We start from the raw sequence: 13,449 nt of genomic DNA on the forward strand, positions 1-13,449 counted from the left end.
GCTGCTTTGCCTTTCCCACTTTATGTTCGGGAATGACGGTTTGGTGTAAATAATACAACAGGACTAGGGATAGGGTGGCTGAGCCAACGTACTAGTACACAAATGGAAGGTGGGCCCATCCATTACGCATGAGATGTTGCGTAAGTAAGGCACCAAACTTTCACTAGTGATGGCGAGCAGAGTCGAGTGAGCCTGCCTTTGCGTGAGTCGTTTGACAAAAAGCACACGGCGGCAGAACATGTTTGCGAGACTGAAGGTTTCTCGTTCTGCATCCATTAAATATGAGAGCAGTCTTACAGCGTAGCACACATCTACCAGGCTTCTCTGTATGTAAACCTGCTCTGCCTCTGGCAGAGAGGCACAGAGACATACTGTCATGTGCATTAGTTCAACCTAGCGCAGCATGATATGAATATTAACAACTAAACTTATTTCTAGTATGCAGTGCCTTCGGAAAGTATTCAGACCCTTTTACTTTTTCCACATTTTGTCATGTTACAGCCTTATTCTAAAATGGATAAAAAAATATTTAAAAACATCCTCAGCAATCTACACACAATACCCCATAAAGACAAAGTGAAAACTTTATTTTTTTGTAATTAAAATGTATAAGCAGAAATACCTTACTTAAATAAGTGTTCATACCCTTTGCTATGAGACTCGAAATTGAGCTCCCATTTTCCAATGATCAAATTTGAGATGTTTCTACAACTTGATTGGAGTTCAACTGTGGTAAATTAAATTAATTGGATATGATTTGGAAAGGCACACATCTGTCTATATAAGGTCCCACAGTTGACAGTGCATGTCAGAGCAAAAACCAAGCCATGAGGTTGAAGGAATTGTCCATAGAGCTCCGAGACGGATTTGTGCCGAGGCATAAATCTGGGGATGGGTACCAAAACATTTCTGCAGAATTGAAGGTCCCTTAGAACACAGTGGACTCCATCATTCTCAAATGAAAGAAGTTGGGAACCGCCGAGGATCTTCCTAAGCTGGCAGCCCGGCCAAACTGAGCAATCAGGGGAGAAGGGCCTTGGTCTGGGAGGTGACCAAGAACTCGATGGTCACTCTGACAGAGCTCTAGAGTTCCTCTGTGGAGTTGGGAGAAACTTCCAGAAGGACAACCATCTCTGCAGCACTCCACCAATCAGGCCTTTATGGTAGAGTGCCTAGGCGGAAGCCACTCCTCAGGCCCATGACAGCCCACTTGGAGTTTGCCAAAAGGCATCTAAAGACTCTCAGACCATGAGAAACAAGATTCTCTGGTCTGATGAAAACAAGATTGAACTCTTTGGCCTGAATGCCAAGCGTCACGTCTGGAGGAAACCTGGCACCATCTCTACGGTGAAGCATGGTGGAGACAGCATCACGCTGTGAGGATGTTTTTCAGCAGCAGAAACTGGAAGACTAGTCAGGATCGAGGGAAAGATGAATGAACATGAAAACCTGCTCCAGAGCACTCAGGACCTCAGACTGGGGAGAAGGTTCAATGACCCTAAGCACATGGCCAAGAAAATGCAGGAGTGGCTTTGGGACAAGTCTCTGAATGTCCTTGAGTGGCCTAGCCAGAGTCCAGACTTGAACCCGATCGAACATCTCTGGAGAGACCTGAAAATAGCTGTGCAGCAACGCTCCCCATCCAACCTGACAAGAGTTTTTTTTAAATCTATATATATATATATATTATATTACCCCATTTTCTCACCAATTTCGTGGTATCCAATTGTTTAGTAGCTACTATCTTGTCTCATCGCTACAACTCCCGTACGGGCTCGGGAGAGACGAAGGTTGAAAGTCATGCGTCCTCCGATACACAACCCAACCAAGCCGCACTGCTTCTTAAACACAGCGCGCATCCAACCCGGAAGCCAGCCGCACCAATGTGTCGGAGGAAACACTGTGCACCTGGCAACCTTGGTTAGCGCGCACTGCGCCCGGCCCGCCACAGGAGTCGCTTAGTGCGACGTAAGATAAGGATATCCCTACCGGCCAACCCCTCCCTAACCCGGATGACGTTAGGCTAATTATGCGTCGCCCCACGGACCACCCGGTCACGGCCGGTTACGACAGAGCCTGGGCGCGATAGAGAAGAATGGGAGAAACTCCACAAATACAGGCGTGCCAAGCTTGTAGCGTCATACCCAAGAAGACTCAATGCTGTAATCGCTGCCAAAGGTGCTTCAACCAAATACTGAGTAAAGGGTCTGAATACTTATGCAAATGTAATATTTGTTTTTTATTGGTAATACATTTGCAAAAATGTCTAAAAAAACAGTTTTTGCTTAGTCATTATGGGATATTATGTGTAGATTTATGAGGGAAAAAAGCCATTTAATCAGTTTTAGAATAAGGCTGTAACATAACAAACTGGAAAAAGTCAAGGGGTCTGAATACTTTCCGAAGGCACTGTATAGGAATGCTTTTTAGCTTTTCCATCATGAAATATAAATGGAAGCACCGTCTTTTTCCAACTGCAGTAGTAAGATAATATGGAGCTGATAGTACATTGATGTACAGTGTTTTTCCTATATTAAATGTAGCATCGGCGCACCACCGCACCAGTGCAGTGACGGCAGTGTTTGTGTGGCTTAGTACGCAACCCTTATGATTAACAGTGCCACCTCACATGATGATGAAACATGTGTCACATTAAAAGAAGGTCTTGCGAGGGCAGATTAATCAACAGACAGGTCTATCAATGGGAGCGAAAAGCGATAAATTACCCAATCACCGTCTGTCACCACCACAGACACACAGTGGGAAGGAACATATGGAGGCTCAGAGGAATCAATCACGATTTAAACTAAATGTTCTGATTTGACATAATCTATACTTCCTAAGCCTCATGTTCAGTAATAATAAGGCTATTTTTCAGTGAGCGTGCATGAGTCAGGTAGGGAATGGATGAGACAGGGGTATTAGTCCAAAGTAGAGGATGAAGGGCTGGCTCCTTCTGAACCAGGTGGGCTATTTTACAGGGGACTTATACAAGTTTGACAGATTTTCAACTACCTGCTTCACCAAACTCTAGGCCTTGATCCGACAGAAACACTTCTGGAAGCCTAGAATGTTGGTCATTCAAAGATGCATATACAACTTCATAAAGAGCATCCTTCCTGTTTTAGGAGTGAGCAACCTTAAAAAGAAGTCCACTTGCTCTAAAGGTCCTCTTACCATCCTCCCAAAACTCGCACAGAGGCACCCTGTGGAAACACCATCCCAGAATCCTCCTGGTCTGCGTGGATAGTCCACCTCTCCCCAGAGAATGTCACACCATCAAAGATGTTCATCTGAAGAAACAGAGAGGAAGTCATTCGGAAAATGTAGAGAGCAACACGTGGGCTGTATTGTAAAATAGACGCAGTCTGACAGTCAACCTCCGCAAATGATCTTTAAACAGAGTTTGACTTATTGACTCAATACAGGGGAAACAAACAATAAATTATTAATCATTTCCTCATATTCGAGTGACAACTGAACTGTGGCGGTTTGGTGTTGTTTTCATGATAAGCTGGGTGCGTGTCAACACAGTCAGGTTTCAAAAGCTTGAGGGGAAGGGTTTCCAGAATGGAGCCCGGTGCTGAGTGACTACGCCTGACACCTCTAGACTTAGTTCTGATGAGGAAAAGGGAGCGAGGCCCTTAATCCCCCAACCAGCCCACGAGCTACCTCAAGCAGTCATTATAAAACACTGCCTCTTCTAGAATTAACACGCTGTGTATCTTCATCCGTTAATCGTACCAGCCTACAAGACTCTGCCCGATTTAATACGGCTTCCTTCTTGATAGTTTGCTTCAAGTCTTGATATAGTTTGCTCCCTTTGTTTCATCCTTAAAAACAAATACTTTCTCACCACGGATAACAGAACAGAAAAGGTTGGTTGTGTGGTTGCAAGGCAATTCCATTAGTGATTGTGTGAAACAACAATGCAGACAAAATCCTTGGCACCCAGTGCTTTGTTCACTGCCTGTGTTGTGAGCCTATAAACTTCACAATCTATTCAAAACTGCATACAAGTTGTTTTGTGGGGGAAAGCCATTCCTGATTTGTTTTATTTGGATGAAACAATCCACATATACAGTGCTAGACCACAGGAATGCAGACTGGCATTGCAGGTGGTTTTTACTTGTCATTAGAGTGCTATTGACGAGATGCTCACTCCTTTTGTACAGACCCTGAGAAACTACAGCCCTCATCAGTAAATGGGATAGCGTTTTACAGCAACGAATAGGCAGTTGCATAATTGAGATCTCATTTCCATTTATGACAGGCCTTAGGAAGAGATTAAACGAAGAAAAAAAAGAAGAGCTGCTGCCCTACTTTCTATAGCCTGAGGTATCATTAGCTAATAGAAGAGAAATGTTCTGTCCAGCTCAAAGGCAGTCTGGCATCTCCAATCTATTCAGCACAGTGATTAGGAGGCAGACTGCCTCAAACAATAAGACAGTCATTAAGATGCGGTCAGAAATGAGCGTGACAGTGAGAAAGTACTAAACATGTAAAAGATGGAAACTCACCAGAGTAGGCCTTGGGATGACCTTTCCACAACTCCAATTTTCCCCCTAAAATTATATAAACAAGTCAAATATTAGCATATATTACTTCTTAATGTTCTTAATGTCAGGCTGCATAATGAGCTTTTCATAAAACATTGTTGAATAGAAATGTCAGTCGCTGTTGAACCTACCATGTCGGTTGCTGTGGATGAACACTTATTATCACTGAGGCGCGGAATGAGTTCGGCATGATGTTCACCGTTGTCATCATCAGGCTCTGGCAACACTGGCTGCGCTGATTTCAAATAATGATTCATGGGCGAATCTGCAGGCTTTTGAGTGGGCAGATAGTTCACGTCCTCTGTTGGATACCCTTCTCGAGGTCCCATAGTAAATGGATCAGTAGGAAGTGTCAGAGAGCCTGGGCCCTCCTGCTTGCTACTTTGGTCTCCATCCATTCCCTGGCCATCCCCCTCCTCACCCTCTGCCTGGCCACTGTTAAAGAAGTCCCATAGGGGCCGCCGTAGAGGAGGGATGAAGGGCTCCTCTAAGTCTGCATCCGTGTCGGAGTAGCCACTGGACTGCAGGCGCTCGCTGACCGACTGCAGCAGGGACAGGATGGACAGAGAGGAGGACGAGGCCAGCTGCTCCATCCCCACACCTCCGCTCAGACTCCTCAGCTCCTCTGTGGCTGGTGGCACCATGAGTCCCCTGTCATCCCGCGACAGGCCCCCCTCCACCATTTCCTCGCTGCGGAGACTGTCTTCCTCCACGATGGGCGACAGAGAGAAGGGATAGGCCTTGGCCCGCCGAGCTGTGGGGCTCAGCATGGGGCCTGTGTCATTGACAAACACGGCATCAGTCTCCTCTTCCTCGTCGATAATGGAAAAACCGCTCACCTCCATGTCATGGAAGGCAAGCTGGGGGACTGGGAGGAGGGGGAGGAGAGGTTCCAGGGCTGGGGCTCGCCGGCCTCCCGTAGCCCCTGTAGCATGGAGCCCAGCTAGCCTGCTGCTCAGGTCCTGGTGAAACCCTGCCATAGCTGCAGCTGCTGAACCTGCACCACTGTGTCCTGGTGTCTCTGAGTCCTGACTCTGCTGTTGCGGAGAGACATCGCAGCGATATGCTGTCACCGAGCTCCTCTGTGGCATGTCCTCGTTACCGGAGCCAGGGGCTGAATTAGACACAAGGCCCTCTGAGGTGCTCAGGTCCTTGGGGAGTCTCCTTGAGGAAGAAGGGTCCATGCAGATGGTGCCTGTGGGTCTGCTGTCGGCCCCATCCTCCTCACCTCCAGAGTCAGAGCCCTCTGAGACTACAGAGGCTAAGTAAGTCTCAACCAGGACAAAGCCTTGATCCCCACTGACCATAGTGCCATTCGACCCATTGGTCTCAGTCTGAGGAACATTCAGCGTTATTTCAGGACCGCTCTCTTGGTCTTCATCATGAAGAGTTATACAGGCAATAGGCCTCAACCCTTTAGCATGTCTGACTTGAGATGGTTGTAGGGAGTTTTGGGCGTGTTTTGGTCTGACTGACATAAGGTCTGTCTCAGAATTGCCCTTAGCTTCAGGTCTGGAACCTTTCCTAAGCAGATCAGTCTCAGGAAATGCTGTTTGGTTTTTGAAGGAAGTATTGTCATTCAGAGTGCTGTTGAGGTTATTAGGACTTTCAGAGTTATTGGACACAGAAACAGGACCATATTGAGCCTTACCATCTTGTTTAGGACTATGTCTATTGCTTTCGATATCATCTTTGGCTACGTGGACTACTCTGTCTCCTACCTGTGTTTCTTTAACGCCTAGCACCGCGTTACAACCATTGTCCCCTGAAGTGCCGAGCACCTGATCTTTGTTTTCATTTGTTTTCCCTGAGACAGACTCATACTCATGACTCCCTCTCGTTATTTGAATAATATCCCCACCATCACCATGGATACCTGGTTTCTCGTGGGACACTCCACCACTCAAGCGAGGCAACACATCTCCCTGGTGCTTATTGCCACTGTATTCAGATGTGATAGCACCGTTTGGCTGGGAATCCTCTTCCCCTTGTGGATGCTTATTAGCATTAGCATCCATTAGCTGTTGACCTCTGACCTTTAACTGGTGACCGGTGCCTGGGGTCCCCTCGGCACAGTGTTCTCCCTGCCTGTGGTCTGAGACACAGATGGTGGGTGCACTGCTCTCACAGGCCGGCCCAGGGCTGCTCCTGATGTCAGTGTCCGAGCCTGCGATAGATTCGTACCCCGAGGAGGGGGTAGACCTGGGGCCCTCCGCCAGAGGGTTAGGGTTCAACGAGAGGGTCTGTTCTGCTGGGAAGGCTGAGGGGTGTTTGTCATCACCCCTCACTGAAGGCCTTACCTCCAGGAGCTTATCCGTCTCGAAGGACTGCTCCATGCCCTCCTCCTCTCGTCCTGCGGGTAGGACCAGGTAAATCTCCTCACTGGCCTTCTGGAACGCTTCATCCCCCTCCAACTCAGAGGATTCTATTCTCTCCAGGGCCGCTAGAGCATTCCTCACAATGTTATCCACCATCATTTTAGACTCCAAATGAAGGGCCTGGCCAAACAGATCGTCTGAAGGACCAACGTCCCCCTCCTCCTCCCCTGACTCAAAGCAGTCCAGTCCAGCACCAGTGCCTGAATCCAATGCGTCCCCAGAATCGGAGTGCCTAGTTGCTGGCATGGGTCCCTGGCTTTCGTCCGCTGATGCAAGCGAGGCGGACAGTGAAATGGGTTGCGGAGCCAGCTGGCTTCCATCGACATCGGAAACAGCAGCAGGCAGATGAGTGTGCTGCGCAGTCCCCCCGGTGCCTGGCGGCTCGCTGAGCCACGCAGCAGCTACTGAAGGTGACCCAGTCTGGACACAGTGTGCAGATAAGGTTTCTGTCTGCTCACTCAGCTCTGTGTCTCTGTCCCTGTCTGTGTCCCTGTGTGTATCCTCACTGGCCATCTCTGCATGAGTGATTCTATCCCGCGGGCTCTGCTCCCCACTGTGGGTCTCACTGCCTGCTGTACTTGTCCCGGCATCAACAAAGTCCTCTGTGGGTGCGGGAGGGGGAGAGGTGCCTGTGACTGAGCCAGCCCCAGAGAGAAAGTCCTTGGTCTGGGCTCCTACAGTAGGCAGGCCTGCCTCCCTGTGTAAAGGGAAGGCACTTTGACTCCCAGCCCTTTCTGCTGTCTGCATTGTTAGTGGAATGTGACTAGAGCCAAGTCCAGTTGGACTCAAAACAGCAGAGTCTGTTTCAGAAGTCCAAGCTCCTCTCTCATTGGTCTCTGAGGTTGGAGCTCTAATCTGATTGGTCGATATGGTCTGAATGTCACTCTGCTTTGAAATAGTGAGTTCTAAAGTGGAGGGTGTCACCCCAACCAAAGGGCTGCCCTCCCCCCCTGAGGTTGAACCCCTCTCATGCAGGGCCTCATCACCCTCTGAGATGGGGAAGTCCACCTGCACCTGGTGCCTCTGCATCATCCTGCGTCTCTCTCTCTGGCCACGGTACGTCCCGTACGTCACCACAGGCGGACAGGCCAGGGCCAGCCGCCGCTGATGCTGCTCGTCCACCTCCGCCTCACCTTCGCGCAACGGGCCGCTGTCTGCTGCTGCTTCGCCCTCTCCGCATCCTTCCCTGTGGCCTTCCGTCTGCGTCTCCTCCTCCTCCAAGGCTCTATTCATAATGCACAGAGAAACAAGGTGCATAACAATACAGACAAGGACACACATATCACCCAGTGCTGCTTTGGGTGAGGGGGGGGTGAGGGGGGGGGGGTTGGGTGAATCATGCATATAAGCAGTGTTGTGTAAAAAGCAGCCACTCATACAGCAGTTCAAGAACATCCTCGTCAAATATTAATTGAGAGCTACTGGACAAAGATACGGCATGCCCCAGAGCAATGCATAGATCTACCAGCTTTGACACCCCCACAACCAGCACCTTTTCTGTTCCCTTCACCTCCTCCATCTTAATCCTTCAAAGGGCTTGATGAGAAATCAAATAGTACAATGCTTCAAAAAAGATAATAAATGGTGTTCAGGGGGAAAAGGCATTTTTCAAATCTTTTACCTTCCAAACACAATTGTGCTCAGTGTTTTCAATTAGCTTCCCTGCCTGGAAACACACATCAAATAATTACAGCCTTTACTATGACCTCCCCACCCTCTTTAGTAGAAAGTAGCTCACAGCTGGTCCTCACCCCAACTCGCCCCAGATGGTGTTCAACTGATACACCAACATTAGCGCTTGGCTTTGTTTAAAAAAAAAATGATTTGCTGCCTGTGTTGGTGTGAGAGAAGAAAACTACTGGGGAGATAGATGCAGTTATCTCCCACAAAGTAAACTAGTCATCTCATAAGGAGTGACAGTGGCTTGGATAATACAAAATGTATCGGAGATTAACTAAATAATCAATGTCAACAAAAACAGCAGGCTGGTACAACGTTTTAGAGTTCAACTTATTGGATGAATCAGCCTGAGTCATGAGGTGATGAGGTGATTTTGGTTGATTTGAGTCATGTTTTTATGATGTTACCCCTGCAACTAATAAAAAATGAATGAGGTTTATGGCCGCAAAGATCTTGTCACAATAAATCACTTCAGTGGGTCCTTCTACAGAATGAAAATAAGAAACCCCACATTGCAGCGAGTTCAAATAAATATATTATTATTTATAGATACTTATTTATAGATATTTCCTTGTAGCTCTATTCTTCACTATCAGTTCTTCTCCAGCTCAAAAAAAAAAGCCTTTGGTATAACAACAACAATGTCTGATTGGATTCTCAAGAGGACTATAAATACAGTACATTGATGAGAAGCTGATTGTTTGTCTGTAGCGTTGTCTTGATGGCTGTCAGCTTTCAGGCTCCAAGGCCCCAGGGGCAGCAGTGTATCGTGACAGCTCCCCACAGGACACCGTGTACAAACTGTGGCTTTGTTTGACGCATCATAGACAGGAGCCCAGATAGATTACTCTTCTAGACGTTGCATTAAGTCACAGTGTGTAGGATGAGGTGTGTGGCATGGGAGGAGTGGATACTTTGGGCCAAAAACATGACTCTGTCTTTATTTGACCAGCACTATATTTCATGTCAAATTCTACCATGTATATTTACTTTTCTTTTTTGGAAAATGACAGCTGTCACACTTGTTAAAGGGCGTGAACCGCTCAAGCCACTAGACTGCAACACGTTTTCCAATGACTGTGTGATTTCATGTTGAAATGGATCTGTGGTCTGTAGAGTGCAGAGGGATATCGAATCGCTAGTCAGTGTCGAGAAGGGAAACCAGGCTGGCTCATTCGTGCAAATGAGCCATGCTCACACTTCCTGCTCCCCAGCCAAATGGCTGAAACCATTCCAACCAGTGATGCTCTTCCTGCCCTGCCAGCATCTCGGACGCACAGGGACGAATCATTACAAACATTTCCCCTCTACATGCTGTGCTGTATGAATCAGTCTGACGACAGTGTGTGTGTGTGTGTGAGCACGTAAGCACGCTCTAGTGTCAAAGAATCAAGATTCCTGTGTTTCCATGCATAGCCTCCCCACCCTGACTTAGCACCAGTAACTGACTGGCTGCCAGAGGAGCTTAGCTAGAGCCAGACGTCCCCACCCACCCACCCACCCACACAATAACCAGGCACCCTAGCCTGCACTGGACAATTATCCTGCTCTCTCTGGCTTCCTGAATACACACCCAGCCTACATAGTACCATGACTCAATGACAGAACTGGCGGAATCACAAGAAACCATTGTCAAAGAATGTAGCCCTGTAAAATAAGCTTCTCAATAAGCTACTAGTTCATCTCCTGCAGTAACAAGACTTTCAAAGTCATGCTCAACTTTCAGAAGTCAACTGGTCTTGTGTTTTGAGTCTTGAGGTGACACAAAACATTCATTTTCAATCAAAAGTCAGCATCTACAACATGTACATCATAGTTGCCAGAATGAGTGTGAAACATTGCAATGAAATGTTTCCCCCTCATTTTCAGTGATTTTCATCTCACAAATATGACATACTTTGTAGGAATGTTGGAATGACCTTCAGTAGCAGCTAGATAAATTTAACATGCCTTCATGACACAAGTATACATGGGTGTCCTTCATGGTGTGTCGTGTATGTGGATTCAATGGTGTATGGACTGTGGTGTGAATGTCTGGTATGCTGTCTGCGGACTCGATGCTGCATGTCCTTTGGTGTGTGTGTACGCTGTGGGTTTTCTGGTCTGCTGTGGTCTGTATTTAGTTATCGGTCGGTGGCTTATCTCAAACAGCAGCTCCCCCTCCGAGAAAAACAATGTCTCTTCCTCTCTCTCTTTCCCCTCTCGCTCGCTCCCACTCTCTCCCTTTCATCTCTCATTCTATTTCTAGCTCATGGACATTGCGTATGTGCGATGAGGAGAATCCACTGGTGTTTGATAACTATTGGCCCAGACAGTGCTTTCCAATCCACTATTTAATCAAGTAGCGTTATTTATTTCCTTGTTGCACTCGGATGTTTCTCTCCTCTGCAAACCTTGCTGTTACATTTCCCTTCTTACATCCCTGCAGGACAAAACTCAACATCCTCCATTTAATTTATTTTCATTTCATTTGGTTCCCCAGCGTCAGCCCCAGCCGTCTGAGTGGCAACTCCACTCTCCTGTAGTTAATTGCTGTGCTATGAATATAATTGTTGTTTGGCCTACTTCTTCACCCAGCGAGTGAAAAGCAGCTTCACCTTCAATGACAATTCTGCCGGTCTATCTCGTCCCTCTCTCACTCTACACACACCTCTTTCTTTTTCTCTTCCTAATATTTGTTTGGTGTGCAGCAAACTGTGTGTAGCATTTTTTAGTTACTTGTAGAACTTTAAGAGCTCAGATGTCTGTCCTGCAAAACTTTAGGTCAGAGACTGTATAAAAAGTTTGCAATGCACTTGGTTAGCATTTTCTAACAGAGCATTTTTTTTTTTTCTTTTTACCCCTTTTTCTCCCCAATTTCGTGGTATCCAATTGTTGTAGTAGCTACTATCTTGTCTCATCGCTACAACTCCCGTACGGGCTCGGGAGAGACGAAGGTTGAAAGTCATGCGTCCTCCGATACACAACCCAACCAGCCGTACTGCTTCTTAACACAGCACGCATCCAACCCGGAAGCCAGCCGCACCAATGTGTTGGAGGGTACACACTGGTTAGCACGCATTGCGCCCGGCCCGCCACAGGAGTCGCTGGTGCGCGATGAGACAAGGACATCCCTACCGACCAAACCCTCCCTAACCCAGACGACGCTAGGCCAATTGTGCGTCGCCCCACGGACCTCCCGGTCGCGGCCGGTTGCGACAGAGCCTGGGCGCGAACCCAGGGACTCTGATGGCATAGCTGGCACTGCAGTACAGCGCCCTTAACCACTGCGCCACCCGGGAGGCCCTTGGTTAGCATTTTCTATGGGATTTTACATGTACTTGTTAGCTAACCTTCGGATTAAAAAGGCTCAGTGGGGTCTGAAAATAGCGTCCCCTTATGTTCAGTGCTGGTATTACCGAATATCCTTGTATGGCACAAGGTCGGTATGAAGGTATGACAATCTGGATACCGCCCAAGCCTAAACCTATATGTAAAATGTAGCTCAAGAGAAAGTGCAAGTGTATGCCCTCATCCTTATTGCTGCTTCAAGTTCAGTAGCCTACCTCTTCTCTCCTAGATGGGCGTGCAAGAACAGGTATGTGGTATCAATTAAATAGAGTAGGCTATAGGCCAGAGTTCCCCCAACTCGCGGCCCAAATTTGGCCCTCAGGGGGTTTTATTTGGCCCCCCAAGTATTCAAAAAATATTACATAGAAGAAGAAAAATCTAGTTGATGATCCCTGTTCTAGGCTATGGATGGGCGGGGCAGTTATCTTTCTAAGGAAATGAAATTCCATCCATCTGCCTTGCTGTCCATCCATATTGAAATCAACAGGCTAATGCATTTCAATGGGCACCTAATGCCTGGATTTGTTCAATAAGCCATCACTTTCACACATACTGTGTGGAAAATGTAATAGTGCAGGGATTGGTATAGTTTTGCATACCTAATCGGGTTTGATAACGAGCTTAGAGGCCAGGTGTGTGTTTGTGTCAGGGTGACGGGGAAATTTTAAATTTAAATTTTACCGGCCATTTGAGAAATATACCGGATCCATATTCATTGGGTGCGTAACCCATTAAGGTGTCCACCCACAGTGTTCAAAATGACAGAAATCACATTTACATTACGGTAATTCATCTTAACAGAACATGTAACTCCTGTAATGAAGCAGACAATAAAATGTTATTTTAAAACATTTGCCAAAATGCAATTCGGGGGAAAACACCAATTCTAAACAGTGCACCTGATGTGAGTGGTACATGAATGAAATAAAAATGTCCTTAGAAATGTAGAAAGAGGGTGAATCTAAAGATGCCACAACTAGGATGGGTTGCTAATATGACTAGGATTGAGGACAACGAAAGAAAATGTATATGAAAACAAACAGAACAGGAGAGAAATGGGGAACGAGGAAGTCTTTCATAGGCAGCGTGTGTGGCAAAAGGCCTAGCTGATTATTGAGTTGCGGATGTCAGTGAAACACATCTCAACTATGTGTGAAGATAATGTGTCTTGAGTATAATTTTAAATGTTGAGACAAGAAGAAGGGGAGGGGTGATTGGCAAAGATAGCCTATAGCATTCTCTCTCCAAAATGCATGCGCTCAGCTGTCTCCAGCCAATTCTTGCACATTTATTGTTTCATTTGGGGCTCCCGAGTGGCGCAACGGTCTAAGGCACTGTGTCTCAGTGCTAGAGGCGTCACTAAAGACCCTGGTTTGATCCCGGGCTGTATCACACAACCAGCCGTGATCGGGAGTCCCATAGGGCGGCGCACAATTGGCCCAGTGTCGTCCGGGTTAGGGGAGGGTTTTGCCGGGTTAGGCCATCATTGTAAAATAAGATTG

At 47.1% G+C, this 13,449-nt stretch overlaps 1 protein-coding gene across 2 annotated transcripts in view; it reads right to left on the bottom strand.

Annotated features, from left to right (window-relative positions):
• The window catches only part of LOC115105453 (uncharacterized), a 71,262-nt gene that overhangs the window by 29,355 nt on the left and 28,458 nt on the right, over nucleotides 1–13,449 (bottom strand). For both annotated transcript variants that reach the window (XM_029627528.2, XM_029627529.2), the window contains exons 4-6: nucleotides 4,691–8,162; nucleotides 4,521–4,565; nucleotides 3,178–3,293 (exon numbers count right to left, since the gene is read on the bottom strand). In XM_029627528.2, coding sequence (XP_029483388.2) covers nucleotides 3,178–3,293; nucleotides 4,521–4,565; nucleotides 4,691–8,162 — 3,633 coding nt within the window. The remainder of the gene's footprint in view (nucleotides 1–3,177; nucleotides 3,294–4,520; nucleotides 4,566–4,690; nucleotides 8,163–13,449) is intronic.

The sequence above is a fragment of the Oncorhynchus nerka genome, linkage group LG22, assembly GCF_034236695.1.
Source record: "Oncorhynchus nerka isolate Pitt River linkage group LG22, Oner_Uvic_2.0, whole genome shotgun sequence".
Taxonomy (NCBI): Eukaryota; Metazoa; Chordata; class Actinopteri; order Salmoniformes; family Salmonidae; genus Oncorhynchus; species Oncorhynchus nerka.